The sequence below is a fragment of the Ranitomeya variabilis genome, chromosome 6 (genome assembly GCF_051348905.1).
Source record: "Ranitomeya variabilis isolate aRanVar5 chromosome 6, aRanVar5.hap1, whole genome shotgun sequence".
Lineage (NCBI taxonomy): Eukaryota > Metazoa > Chordata > Amphibia > Anura > Dendrobatidae > Ranitomeya > Ranitomeya variabilis.
Window position 1 is genome coordinate 165,581,376 of NC_135237.1, and position 15,042 is coordinate 165,596,417.

Here is a 15,042-nt window from a genome sequence, read left to right on the forward strand (position 1 = left end):
ACTGCCCCTGGTCTCTCATATTTGAAGGGTGCCTTCTCCCAACAGCAATTTTAAGATCTTTCCACAGGTGATCAATGCGATTTAGATCCGAACACAGTGCCATGGGTTGTAAACTTCTTATTATGTTGCGCACCGTAGACAAAGGAACATCAAGATATCTGGAGGTGGACTTGTGAGCTTGAGATTGTTGATACTGATCAACAATTTTGGTTCTCATGTACTCAGACAACTATCTTCTCCTCTTTCTGTTCTCCATGTTTAGTTTGGTATATACACGGTGCAAAGATTTTGTCAACTTCTCCGCTTTTTATTTGATTTCAAGTGTGAGCTTCATAATGCCCACACCTGTTACTCACAGGTGAGTTTGAAAGACCATCACATGCTTGAAACAAAGTTGTTTACCCACAATTTTGAAAAGGTACCAACAATTTTGTAGGGCCCATTTGGGGGGTTTGTTTGAAATGGGTGTCCTATTTGCATTTTTTTCTGGTTTTTTTTTTTGTGTTATTCCAATACACACAAAGGAAATAAACATGTGTATAACAAAACATGGGTAATTGCAATAATTTTCTGGGAGAAATACTTCATTTTCTGGAACAATTTCAAGGGTGCTAGCACTTTTGGCCATGACTGTACATACATCAGGAGGGTATATGTCGGAGCTAGAATTTTTCAGTAGTGCAACCTTCATGCTATTTATCTTTATCATTGAGATACTGTATAATTGATATAATAAGCCGTTATGTGTGTACATAAGTCAAAACACTATTCCAGGCCTCAATTTCACTTGAAATTTTATGTCTTTATTCCAGGTTGCATATGCATAATTGTCTGGGTTTGTTTTTCTTCATGAGCTCAAGCTTCAGAGGGGTCTGACACTGCTGTGATGAAGCTCATTCACTACACACATGGAGAAGAGATCATCCTCCCCTCTGTTTCACATATACACTGACTGTAATTTACAGGGTTACTAGGAATCAAACACCATAATTCTATATTAGAGCACTTACTAGGAGCAGCAGTGCCTGTGTATGTCTCTATCTCTGTGCAGGACTTCCTTTCTTTTAAAAAGACATCTATGAGCTACAGCCTTCACCTGATTCCTCAGTGCCCATACATAAGCTGTGTTCGGCTAACAGTTATCTTCACTCTCCCATACACAAAAAGAATATAATCTGCTGACTATTCATATTACAACATGGACAGCAGTGAAAGCCACTCTCAGATGCCCAGGGGAGTAACTTGAAGCAAATGGGCCCAGATGCAAAATCTCCAACAGTGCCATACAAACTATCACAGGTAAAAAATACTAATAGTCTTTTCATACAGGTCAAAGGGGCCTTTGGGCCTCCCCAAGCTCCAGGGCCCGGGTACAGTTGAAACCCTGCACCTACTAAAGTTTCCACCCTGCAGACAACCCTGGCATAGCGTTATCTCCCCTGAAAACAAAGGGATTGACATGCAGGCACAGGAAAGTCTTTACTATCTAGGCCAGTGATGGCGAACCTATGACACGCGTGTCAGTGCTGACACGCGTAGTCATTTTCAGTGACACGCCGGCCGCCGGCCGCGGCCCCATAGAAATTGCTTCTTTCCCAGGGTCTGAAGGAGAGGAAACTCTCCTTCAGGCCCTGGGAACCATATTAATGTGTAAAATAAAGAATTAAAATAAAAAATATTGCTATACTCACCTCTCCGACGCAGCCTGGACTTCAGCGAGGGAACTGGCAGCGTTGTTTGCTTAAAATTTGCGCTTTAACTTCCTTACTTAAAGTCCCGGCTTGTGATTGGTCGCGCGCCGCCCATGTGACCGCGACGCGACCAATCACAGCAAGCCGTGACGTAATTTTAGGTCCTTCAGGATTTTAAAATTACGTTCCGGCGTTGTGATTGGTTGCATCGCGGTCACATGGGCGACGCGACCAATCACAAGCCGTGACGTCACGTAAGGAAGGAAAAGCGCGATTTTTAAGCAAACAACGCTGCCGGTTCCCTCGGTGAGGTCCAGGCTGCGTCGGAGAGGTGAGTATAGCTATATTTTTTATTTTAATTCTTTATTTTACACATTAATGTTGTTTCGATACCGATACCCGATACCACAAAAGTATCGGATCTCGGTATCGGAATTCCGATACAGCAAATATCGGCCAATACCCGATACTTGCGGTATCGGAATGCTAAACAATGGCATCCGATCCGATTTTTTATCGGATCGGATGCCATGCAGGAGGTCTGTGGGCCCAAACAACAGAGCTCCGGTGCAGAGCGTCTAGGCCTGGGACTTCCGGTAGGCCAGGCGCAGCTCCCGGAAGTCCCAGGCCTCTGCGTCGGATCTGTGTTGTTTGGGCGACATTGCGCTGCTCCCTGCTGCGCCGACCAGAAGTCCCAGGCTGCACCGACCAGAAGTCCCAGGCTGCACTTCTGAGGCCTGAGGAGATAGCTGTCTGGAGGCCCTGTGATAGCTGTCTGGAGGCCCTGTGATAGCTGTCTGGAGGCCCTGTGATAGCTGTCTGGAGGCCCTGTGATTGCTGTCTGGAGGCCCTGTGATTGCTGTCTGGAGGCCCTGTGATTGCTGTCTGGAGGCCCTGTGATTGCTGTCTGGAGGCCCTGTGATTGCTGTCTGAAGGCCCTGTGATTGCTGTCTGGAGGCCCTGTGATTGCTGTCTGGAGGCCCTGTGATTGCTATCTGGAGGCCCTGTGATTGCTGTCTGGAGGCCCTGTGATTGCTGTCTGGAGGCCCTGTGATAGCTGTCTGGAGGCCCTGTGATAGCTGTCTGGAGGCCCTGTGATTGCTGTCTGGAGGCCCTGTGACTACTACAGCAACCATCATCCAGTGAACTGTGGGGTGTCATTGGCCATTACTGAGATAAGTGAGAGGGAGGCATCAGTGATGGCGAACCTGTGGCAGTCCAGCTGTTGCAAAACTACAATTCCCATCATGGCTGGCCATTCAAAGAAAAGGCTTTGGCTGTGAAGACATGATGGGAATTGTAGTTTTGCAACAGCTGGAGTGCCACAGGTTCGCCATCACTGGAAGAATTCCCCCTCCCCCTCACTTATCTTAGTTCACGGCACCCCACACAAGTTAAATAATAGCAAGACCAACAAAAGAAACCAACTGACAGATGAACAAAGAAGTCACTAAGCAGGTAAGTTAATTCTAATTATACATATTTGTTATTTAAACTATACATGTCGCAAAATTATGTTTTTTTATCAAGGTGACACACCACCCAAGTTATGCTCGGTTTTTTGGCGAATTTTGACACACCGAGCTCAAAAGGTTGCCCATCACTGATCTAGGCATTTTCCTTGTAGTGAGAAGTGTATTGCATAGTGGCCATTCAGAATGCCTGTTCAAGTAATGCAAAGATGAATCTAGCCCATCAAAAAATATCTATTCTCCTGAGCAGCTTTCCACTATATTATAGAGGGGTATCTTGACTGAGTAATATGGAAATTTTAATGGAATTCAACCCTTTTTAAATGGAAGGTAGCTCATTGCAAAAAAGTATGGTACCTCTTTACTAAAGCTATGGTTTCTCTTTATCAGGGTGTCTTAAAGAAAAATGTGATTGGATTGACACCACTTAAGGACTAGTAGTGGCTGCTAAGCAAAGCCCAACATGTTATAATGGCAGGTGAAGCATCCAAACTAAGGACGAGAGGCTCCAAAAGCCAACAGATGTTGAATATTAGTAAACAGCAAGACCAAGGATGAGGCAACATTACATACAATATCAGAATCATACAGCAACGAGTCAGTCAACGAGGAACATAAGAAATGGTTAGCAGAATAAGCACTCCAGAAAGCAAATGTGCATGTGGAATTCAAGAGGAAAAGTAAAGTTACTGAAGAGAAGAAAGCCAGGAACATCTGCAAGTGCTCAACAGCTGCCAAGACTTTTACATTCTACGTCTTGCCATATTGCATTAAGATCATTAATTATTACAATCATTAATACCCTAAAAGTGTATTAAGGGGTGAACGCGGATACCATTCATTATTATTTTGTTGCTGGCAAGGTTTTTAAGGGCAAAAAAGATTACTCAAGACTACAACATTATAAGATTTGCTTCCTACCTGATACGGTACAATGCTTCCATGTGCAGTGCCCCAACGCTTTGCTTCAATCCCTCCATTTAGGAAGTTTGCTGCTATTTGAGTCAAGCAAGCGACCTGCAGTACAAAAAAAAAACAATGCAACCTGTTGAATCATACTGGAATCTACGAGCATAAAAATTACTGCATTGCTATAGGCAAATATCAGACCCAATACACAAACCAATTTCTTTCAGTACAATAACCTCCCAGTAGAAATGAGCGAACTTGTTGGGAAAACGTTCGCCAATCTCAAATTCGGCACGAACGTAGCACATTCGGATTTGTGTTCGCTTTAACGAGCATTTTTACTCAAAGTCGGCAAAAGTCAGTCACAGCTCTGTAAATCATCGAGTTTTCATTAATGCTTTTGTTATTACTTTGGCTATGATACTGGTGCTGTATGATGAGCAGGAGGGACGGGGGGATGTGTTTGATGCTGCTGCTGAAAGTGAACATGTCCTGTGTGAAATCGATCTTCCGGCATCGAAGTAGATTGCTGCACAGTTTTTGCACAATCTCCGGAAACCCCATTAGCTACTCCCAATAGTAATAGTTGTGCTAGCACTGTGTTTCAGTGGCAAATACGAAGGCCAGATTTACTCTTAAAAATCATTAGGGCTAAAAACGCATACACAACACAACCCATGTTAAAAATAAAAAATCACAATATTCTCACCTTTTGGCGTCCCGCGCAGCGTTAATGATGCTCGCGATGCTCCCGGCAGCTGGCGTTCCCAGTAGTGCCTTGCGTTACAATGACCTCTGATGACGTAGCGGTCTCGCGAGACCGCGACGTCATCAGAGGTCATTGTAACGCAAGGCATTACTGGGAACGGCAGCTGCCGAGAGCATCGCGAGCATCGGTAACGCTGCGCGGGACGTCGAAAGGTGAGAATATTGTGAATTTTAATATTTTTTTATTTTTATTTTTAACATTATATCTTTTGCATAGGCAGCATCAATAGTAAAAAGAGAGAGAGCGAGAGAGAATTTCCCTTACAGGAAATTCTTCCACGCATGCTCAGTTTGAAAAGATGATATCCGTCGCTGGATTCCTGCTTTTCACAGTCAGCGACGGATCCTGCGCCCATAGGCTTCCATTATAGCCAACGACGGGCAGCGCAGGATCCATCGCTGAGCGATTTTCCGACGTGCAGAAAAAACGTTCCTCTGGGTGTTTTCTCCGCCCGACAGACAGCAATTTTACGACGGATCCAGTGCACGATGGATGAAACGTGTGGCCATCCATAACAATCCGTCGCTAATACCAGTCTATGAGAAAAAACGCATCCTGCGCGCAAAATCACAGGATCCGTTTTTTTCACAAAACGACGCATTATGACGGGAGATGAAAGACGGAAGTGTGAAAGAGACCTAACTGATCGTGCGTCCTCAGACGCACATTCAGTTACAATCTGTTACCGTGCAGGAGATTCCTCCCTCATGGCAACAGTTAGCAGCCGGCAGCCAATCACAGGCCGGCAGCTGACCTCCGCATGCACATCATAGTGCGGCTTTTTTTTTTTTACAGCCGCATTATGGGGCTGCATTATACTTCTATGGGGGTGCATTATACTTCAATGGGGGTGCATTATACTTTTATAGGGGTGCATTATATTACTATGGGGGTGCGTTATACTGCTATGAGGGTGAACTATACTACTATGGGGGTGTGTTATACTGGTATGGGGTGAATTATACTACTATGGGGGTACGTTATACTGCTAGGGGGTGCATTATAATACTATAGGGGTGCATTATATTACTATAGGGGTGCATTGTACTACTATGGGGCTGCATTATACTATATGGGGGTGCATTATACTACTATGGGGTTGCATTATACTCCTATGGAGTGCATTATACTACTATGGAGTTGCATTATACTACCATGGGGGTGTGTTATACTGCTATGGGTGTGTATTATACTACTATAGGGGTGCAATATACTACTATGGGGCAGCATTATTACTACTATGAGGGTGCATTATACTACTATGGGGCTGCAATATACTACTATGGGGGTGCATTATACTCCTATATGGGTGCATTATACTGATATGGTGGTGCATTATACTAATATGGGGCTGCATTATACTGCCATGTAGATGCCTTATAGTACTATGTGGGTGCATTATACTATGTTGGGAGTGTATTATACTGCTATGGGGGTGCATTATACAATGGGGTTGCATGATACTACTTTGGGCTGCATGATACTACTATGGGGTGCACTATATTATGGGGTGCATTAAACTGCTATGAGAGTGAATTATACTACTATGGGTGTATTATACTATATATGACCATGGGGTGCTTTATAATACAATGGGGTGCATTATACTGCTATATATGCCTATGGGGTACATTATACTATTATATACAGTATGACTATGGGGGTGCATTATACTATATTTATGACTATGGGGTGTACTATACTACTATAGGGGTGCAATATACTACTATGGGAGTGCATTATACTACTATATTTGACTATGGGATGCATTATACTATTATGGATGACTATGAGGGCAATATGGAGAGACATGGGGGCAGTATGGAGAGACATGAGGCAGAATGGGAGGACATGTGGGGTCCAGAATGGGAGGACACATGGGGTCAAGAATGGGAGGACACGTGGGGCCCAGAATGGGAGGACACGTGGGGTCCAGAATGGGAGGACACGTGGGGTCCAGAATGTGGGATATTATTACTGTAGGGGCTAATTAAAGGATAATGTTATGGTCCTGTTACCGTGCAGGGTGACACGGTCACTTTTTTCTTCTTCTTGCATCAGGTAGAGGTTGGGGAAAAAATTGGGAATGTGCTCTAGATAACTGTTATTTTCTGCAGAGACGAGTACTGGCTGGAAGAAGAGATGGCATTGTGTGCTGGATAAAGATAAAAAGCAAAGATGAAGAACTTCAACTAGAGATATCAACAGTGAGCCAGTTTGTTACCTGTACACTGACACTATACTCTGTATACTATATACAGAGGTCGTGTGTATAATGTCACCGGTGATCACTGTATTATCTGTGCAGTGACACTATATACAGAGCTACAGTGTATAGTGTCACTGGTTATAATAATAATATTATAATAATCTTTATATTTATATAGCGCTAACATATTCTGCAGCGCTTTACAGTTTGCACACATTATCACTGCATATTACCTGTACACCGACACAATATATAGAGCTCATATGTATAATGTCACTGGTGATCACTGTATTACCTGTACACTGTACACTGTATACAGAGTTCCTATGTATAATATCATTAGTGAACATTGTATTACTTGTACACTAAATGCTATATACAGAGCTCTTGGGTATAATGTCACTGGTGATCACTGTATTAGTATTATCTGTAGACTATACACTGTATACAAATGTCCTATGTCATTGGTGAACATCATATTATTTGTACAATATATGCTATATACAGAGCTCCTGTGTATAATGTCACTGTTGATCACTGTATACCTGTACACTGACACTTTATAGAGAGCGCCTATGTATAATGTCACCAGTGATCACTGTATTGCATGTTTACTGACAATATACACTGTGTACTATATACAAAGCTCCTGTGTATAATGGCACTTATGGTAAAATTAGTATTCTGTTTTTATATTACTGATGAGTATTGTAATATTCGGTCACTATGTGGTTGTAATATGTGGTCCAGCCATGATGTAGCCGCATTTGTCTCTTCTAAGTGGTATTATTCGTTAACTGTGTGGTGGTAATATGTGGTCTGGTCATGGTGTGGTGGTATTTGTCCCTTGTATGTGGTATTATTTGGGCACTATGTGGTGATAATGTGGTCTGGTCATGATGTGGTGGTATTTGTCCCTTGCATGTGGTATTAATCGGGCACTATGTGGTTGTAATGTGGTGTGGCCATGGTGTGGTGGTATTTGTCCCTTGTATGTGGTATTATTCCATCACTATGTGGTGGTAATATGTGGTTTGGTCACAGTGTGACAGTATTTGTCCCTTGTATGTGGTATTATTGTTCATTTAAAAAAAGGTATGTGACACATTCCCTTACAGAAACATAAATAAAAATATACCTAAAAAGAGTATTGGATATTTTAACAAATATTTAATAGGTTAGAGTAGAGTAGGGTCTGGCCAAAAGAGTCTACCTAGTCGTGGTGGCAGCTTAAAAAAAATCTTTTAGCCAAAACAAAAGTTGCTGCCTATATTTGTGATCTGGTGTTAGATGGGAACTGATAATGTGTGATTGGTGAGGATGTGGTGCAGATGTGGAGTTTTCTATGAGTGGTCGGTGGGATTGTGAAAGGTTTGAGGGTTGGAGGCGGAGTTGTGGGGAGCCTGGGCGGAGTCTCAAGGGTACCTGAAAATGTTGTCAGTATTGGGGCCCCGACATTCCTGGTATTGGCCCTGCTTCATGCATGCTTGTGTGCCATTATAACAGGTTCCACTGTGGGTCGATTGATCAGTCAACTACCTGTGTTACTATTCTTACAATTTTCTATCAATAGTACTGTATGAAACGGATGACTGCACCATCTAAGTGTGGCTCGAATAAAAAAAAATGGAGGTGTTGCATAAGGTTTGAGGTCTCCCAACTAAGAAGTCTTACACCGCTCCCTTAACCACCAGACAGGTCCTCATTAAAACTTCAATTCCAAGCTGTAAATGCTGGCCCAGATCCTGATTCCTCATGCATGGCCCATGGCTGACTGCTGCTGTGCTATTTGCAAATTTCTAATGTGGGTCAATTAATGCCACTTTTCCTGGCGTCAGCCCCTAATTTTAGCTGTTTGGAAAGCTAAGGTGTTGTTAATGCATTTAGTTTTACATCCCAATGAATCTAATGGGGTTCGGGTATGTTCGTCGTATGTTCAGTGAACGGTTCCGTGAATGGAGGTCCATTTGGCAAATCCGGACCGAACCTTGAATGGTTCGCACATCTCTACCCCCCAGGGCAAATTGTCAGCTAGCAGTGCAGTTTGGCAAATACTAACAAAGAGTCACATTCACACAATTAAGATTTGGTTCAGCTAGCTGGTTCAAGTTGTTGGTATGTGACCACAAGAATTTGCAAATTGTCAGTCATGTGCCAAATATCTTCTTACACAGCTTCTTAGACATTCCTTTCAATAGAATTTTTAGGGAGTATGAAGGGATTCTTTCAATAAAACACTGAAAGATGATGAAAATCTAGTTAACACGTGACAAATTACATACTTGTGTTCATGTCATGACCTCTCAAACTAGCAGAGCCAAATCCTGACACTGTGTATATTACGGACTGTTAGAATTCGGCAAACTGCACTGAGTTTTGAAAAATTTCCTTGGAGCTAAACACTCATTTAAGGGGGTTTTGTTACATTTGCACAGTTTTCAGAGAGTAGGGATTCTTTCAAGATGTAATACTCCCAACTGGAATCAATACCAACTCCAGCACTGCCATTATGAAAGTCACCACCATGTCCTGACCATGAGTCATATGACATCTGAGATAACTAATTGATTTAAGGAATCAAGTGACTAATTAAAAGGTCTTCCTGCCTCAAATAAGCGTGAAAGGGGCAGCACTGGAGAATTTGGGGGTGGGAGTGGGTTCCAGTGGTAAATGTTGCTTCTTTCTTTGTTTTTAATAAATAAATAAACAGTGAAGAAGTTGTTTTAAAAAACAAACATAATAACTATTCCATCACTTTTGTGTTGCATTATTTAGTTATCCCATCACTAGATATCATGTTACCCTATTAGATGCAAAGGGTCGCATCATGCATGAGTGAGAGGGAAATTGGAAAAATGATGTCATGTTTACTCCTATCTAACCCCTTAATGACCAATGACGTATATAGCATGTCATGAGAGGGTGTCAGTTCCTGCATTTTGATGTGTTATGTATGTCATATGTCATGCATATAAACTATAACTGTGTGAAAACACACATTGACAGCTTAATACTGACAGCTGAGCGGCATAGGCAGAGATCCATTTAATTGGTGAACACTCTCTGGTTGCTGCGACTGGCCAGTCAATCTAGATGACTGATCACAGCATGTGATCGTCGGGAAGTGCTGAAAGGTGAGCACTTCCCCATGCAATCACCAATAGGCACAGCTGACAGCCAAGCCCCTGTGGTAAAAGAAAGGCAGGTGCCAGCACTGCCCCTGGCGGATTATCCCTCCAGATGTAAGGTTGTAGAGGGAATGGGCTCCCTCTCTCACGCCTTCAACTAAATCACAGGGAGCCAATAGTTGTCAATAATTTGACCCTGTGGCCTGTAACACCCAGCCATGGGCAGGGTCTAACAGGCTATCTGTCTATGTAATAACATAGGTCTCATGCATTGCAGTACATCTGTAATGCAATGCATGACACCAGTGATCAGAGTAATAAAAGTTAATATCCAATTGAGGAACTAAGTTAAAAAGTAAAAATAAAGAAGAAAAATATTGAAAAAATTATTAGGCTATGTGCCCACATTGAGTTTTTGCTTGCAGAAACTTCTGCAATGTTTCTGCATCTCTTGGCAGGAAAAATGCTGCGGCAAAAACATGCATTTTTGGTGTGTTTTTGTATGCGTTTTTTGCATGCATTTTTGTACAGCAATGAATGCTTTTTTGAGCTAAATAAAGATATTTTTTAAAAAAGTTTTGTGATGTAATTTCTTGCTTCAACACAACCTTTTTTATGCTGATGCAGTGGCATCAGCGTAATGGAATTAGAGCTTGGTGTCAGCAGCTGTCATTGACACCTAGCCCTAGGATTAGTAATGAAATGGTGTCACCCTGACACCCTCATTACTAAGCCGGTAAGAAAACACAAGCACACAAACACACACACACATTGTCACTAGCATATGTAGAAGTATTAAAAGAACGAACGTACATAGGCTGTCACCAAACAGCAACTGCTATTTTAAAGAAAAAAAACAGTGAGTGGGCTCTCACATAATTTTAATAACCAGCAGAGGAAAAGCCAATAGCCAGAAAGGTTCTCATGCTATTAATATCAGCTCACAGCTGTTTGCTTAGCCTTTAATGGCTAGTTTATAGGGGGACCCCAGAAAAATATTGATATAGGGTCCCCCTATAAAATCTAACCAGCAAAGGCAAGGCAAACAGCTGCGGGCTATTATTAATAGCCTAGGAAGGGGTCATTGATATTGGCCCCCTCCCAGACTAAAAATATCAGCTCTCAGCTCACTTATCCTCACTCTTCCCACTTGTCCTGTAGTGGTGGCAAGTGGGGTTCATATTTGTGGGGTTGGTCACCTTTGTATTGTTGGGTGACATCAAGCCCACAGGTTAGTAGTAGAGAGGCGTCTATAAGACACCTATTCTTTTGTAACCCCATAGTGATAGTATGAAAACACACACACCCAGAATAAAGTCCTTTATTTGAAATAATGACACAGACTTCTTTAATGAATCTTAATTAAACCATACTCACTGAACGCCTAATCCACTGACACCAAAGTCTCCTGCAACAAAAATAAAATAATAAACCACAATATTCCTCACCTGTCCGCAGAGAACATAATCCATAATGTCCCACGATGATCCTGAACACTTTGAAATCAGTCACTGATGTGACTGCTCTCAAAAACAGCTGGAGATACACTGACAGGAGGTAATCACTTCCGCAGTGTATAGCACTGAGCTGCCGTAAGAAAGTTCTCACACAGCGGTGCTGTAAGTGAGAGCACCAGAGGCTGATCAGCTGATAAATTCTGGTGAACTCTCTCATGGCAGCTCAGTGATACACTGCAGAAGTGATCGACTCCTGTCAGTGTATCGCTAGCCATGTAGAGCAGTCACATCTCCTGATGTGACTGTTCTACAAATGAGATCGCTGTGGGTCCCTCAGGATTACGTGGACTACAGCAGACAGGTGAGTATATGTTGGTTTATTATTTTACATTTTTTTTTGGAGACGAGGGCATTTGACGCTAGGTGAGTATAATGGTTTTTTTAAATTTTTATTTGAATATATATGTAATAATATGCAATTTTTTTTTTTTTAATTGTGAGCACAGGAGACGGGAGATAAGACTACGTCTCCTATCAGCGGCACCTGCTGTCACAGTTATCAGTGGCAGCAGACGTTGCCCAATGGAAGAAGTAGTCCCATCAACCCACGCCTGCTGACATCTGACAGCATGACCCCGCAGCGCCCTGAGCCACGGTCTTAACGGCTGCAGTGTTACTGCCAATAAGATACACCGTGCTGGAGTTTCCCACACTGTCACACAGATAATAGCATGGGAAACACCATAGGAAGCTGGTAAAATCTCAAACAAAAACTCAGCAAATCTGTAAACATTTTTATACCTGCATTTTGGTGCAGATTTGACTGACTCAATTGAAGTCAATGGGTGAAAAACGCTGCAGAATGCATAAAGAATTGACATGCTGCAGAAAAAAAAGCACTGCAAATACTTAAAGGAAATTTACTGATCATGTGCACAACACTTCAGGATTGTCATTGAATTAGCTTGCACAAAGTTTCCATAGCGTTTTTTTGCCCATTTCGGCTCATACAAAAAGCAGCAAAAATGCACCGTGCACAATGCCTTGAAAAAAACAACATAAAATAAAGAACAAAAAATATCATAACAATAAATACACATTTATGTAAAAGCAAAAATTAACAATTAAACTACACATATTTGGTACCGCCACATTAGGAACAATGTGATCTATAAAACTGTCACACTAGTTCATCATATTGCTGGGAAAAAGTGGAATACAACATGATCAAAAAGATGCATGTGAATGAAAATGGTATTGCTGAAAACGTCATCATGTCACACAAAAAACAAGCAGCTCCATCAGTGGAAAAATAAAAGTTCTAGCTCTCAAAATATAGCAGTGCAAAAACAATATTTTCTCTACAAAATTTTTTTTTATTGTGTACTGGTATCGCTGTAATAGCACTGACCAGAAGAATAACATTGTCTAATCACTTATACAGCACGAGGAACAGCATAAAAAATAAATCAAACCAATTCTTCACCTGCTTTTGTTTTTTTTATTCTGCCCCCAAAAGATCACACTAAGGCTGGAGTCACACTGCTGTATTTCTCCTGTGAGAATCGCATCGTAAAACTTGTACTGGCTGACGGCTCTCCTGACCGAGCTTGACAGCTGCATAGTAATCCATCATGCGGTCATGCTCGGGTCAGGAGAGGTGCCGGCCAGTCCGTGCAGTGCGATGTCATTATCGCACAAGAAATACGGCAGTGTGACTCCAGCCTAAAGCTCAGCTCAGATTTATCCTGCGCTCTATGCTGAGCACTTACACTGGGGTTTCTATGTAAATCTCTAAAATACGTGATTTAGACAGAACCTACACTAGAAGATTACCTTAATGAGGCAGATGGAGACACTGTAGACTCTGCCTGGCCTATGATCCTGCTGTGCCTGTCTTTTTAGGCATGCATAAAAGCGCAGTTCCCCACAGTTTTGTGCTCTTCTTAAAAGGCATATACCACCAAATAGCAGCACACAATCCAGAGTAACTCTGCTGCCTCATTAATGAATGGATACCTTGGGAGTTTTTATCTGAATCACGTATTTTGTAGATTTAGATGGAAACTCTGATGCAAATGCTCAGCGTAGAACACAGGATAAATGTGATCAAAAATGTTATGTACCCCAAAATGCCCATAAAACTGTATGGAGGACTATGTGGTGCCCATAACACTGTGTGGAGGACTGTGTGGTATCAATAATACTGTATGGAGGACTATGTGGTGCCCATAACACTGTGTGGAGGACTGTGTGGTACCAATAATACTGTATGGAGGACTATTTGGTGCCCATAACACTGTATGGAGGACTGTGTGGTAACCCATAATATTGTATGGAAGACTGTGGTGCCCACAATATTGTAAGGAGGACTATGCAGTACCCATAATACTGTATGGAGGACTATTTGGAGCCCATAATATTGTATGGAGGAATATGTGGTGCTCATAATACTGTATGGAGGAATATGTGGTGCTAATAATACTTAAAGAGGCCCACTTAGACTCTTTTGTCTGAGGCCCACAAAACCCTGGAGCCGACCCTAGTGTCGGCTATTCCAGACAATTTTGCACTCCATGAGTCAAATGGCACTACTTCCCTTCCGAGCCATGCCGTGTGCACATGCAGTAGTTTTCCGCCACATAAGAGATATTAGTGTACTCAGGAGAAATTGCACAATTTTGAGAGAATTTTTTTTTTTTTTTTTTACAAATCAACGTTATAAAATTCTGTGAAGCACCAGTGGGTTTTAGGTGCTCACTACACCACTAAATAAGTTCCTTGAGGGGTATCGTTTCCAAAATTGGGTCACTTGTGGGTGGTTTCCATTGTTTAGGCACATCTGGGGCTCTGTAAATGTGACATGGTGTCCGCTATATATTCCAGCCAGTTTTGTGTTCCATAAGGCAAATGGTGCTTTTTCCCTTCTGAGCCCTGCTTGCGCCCAAACAAAAGTTTTCAACCACATATGGGGTATCAGCAGAGAAATTGCACAACAAATTGTATGGTTCATTTTCTCCTGTTACCCATGTGAAAACCATTATCATGGCTGAACTAATAACATTTTGTGAAGCACCTGTGGGTTCAAGGTGCTCATCACACCTATTCCAGTCAGTTTTCGTTCCAAAACTCAAATAGTGCTCCTTCTCTTCCAAGCCCTGCCGTGTAAGGGTGGGTGTCCATGTTCAGGATGGCCGGCGGTATCGTCGGAGCGGCTAAGCCGCTCGGCGCTAAGCCCCGCCCCCTTCTGGGACGCGATGATGCCGGATGTGTTAACTGTACACATCCGGGATCATCGCACTCCTCGCATAGGACCCTGTGATATTCCTTGCGGCGACGCAGCGTCGCCGCAAGGAACACGGACATGCTGCGATCTGAAAAGACGCACAGCATGTCCGGAGTCACAG

The 15,042-nt window shown here is 42.5% G+C and overlaps 1 protein-coding gene across 4 annotated transcripts in view; it reads right to left on the reverse strand.

The window, feature by feature from the left end:
• The window catches only part of SUGCT (succinyl-CoA:glutarate-CoA transferase), a 1,711,098-nt gene that overhangs the window by 1,359,600 nt on the left and 336,456 nt on the right, over window positions 1–15,042 (reverse strand). For all 4 annotated transcript variants that reach the window (XM_077269202.1, XM_077269201.1, XM_077269204.1 and 1 more), the window contains exon 9: window positions 4,085–4,180. In XM_077269202.1, coding sequence (XP_077125317.1) covers window positions 4,085–4,180 — 96 coding nt within the window. The remainder of the gene's footprint in view (window positions 1–4,084; window positions 4,181–15,042) is intronic.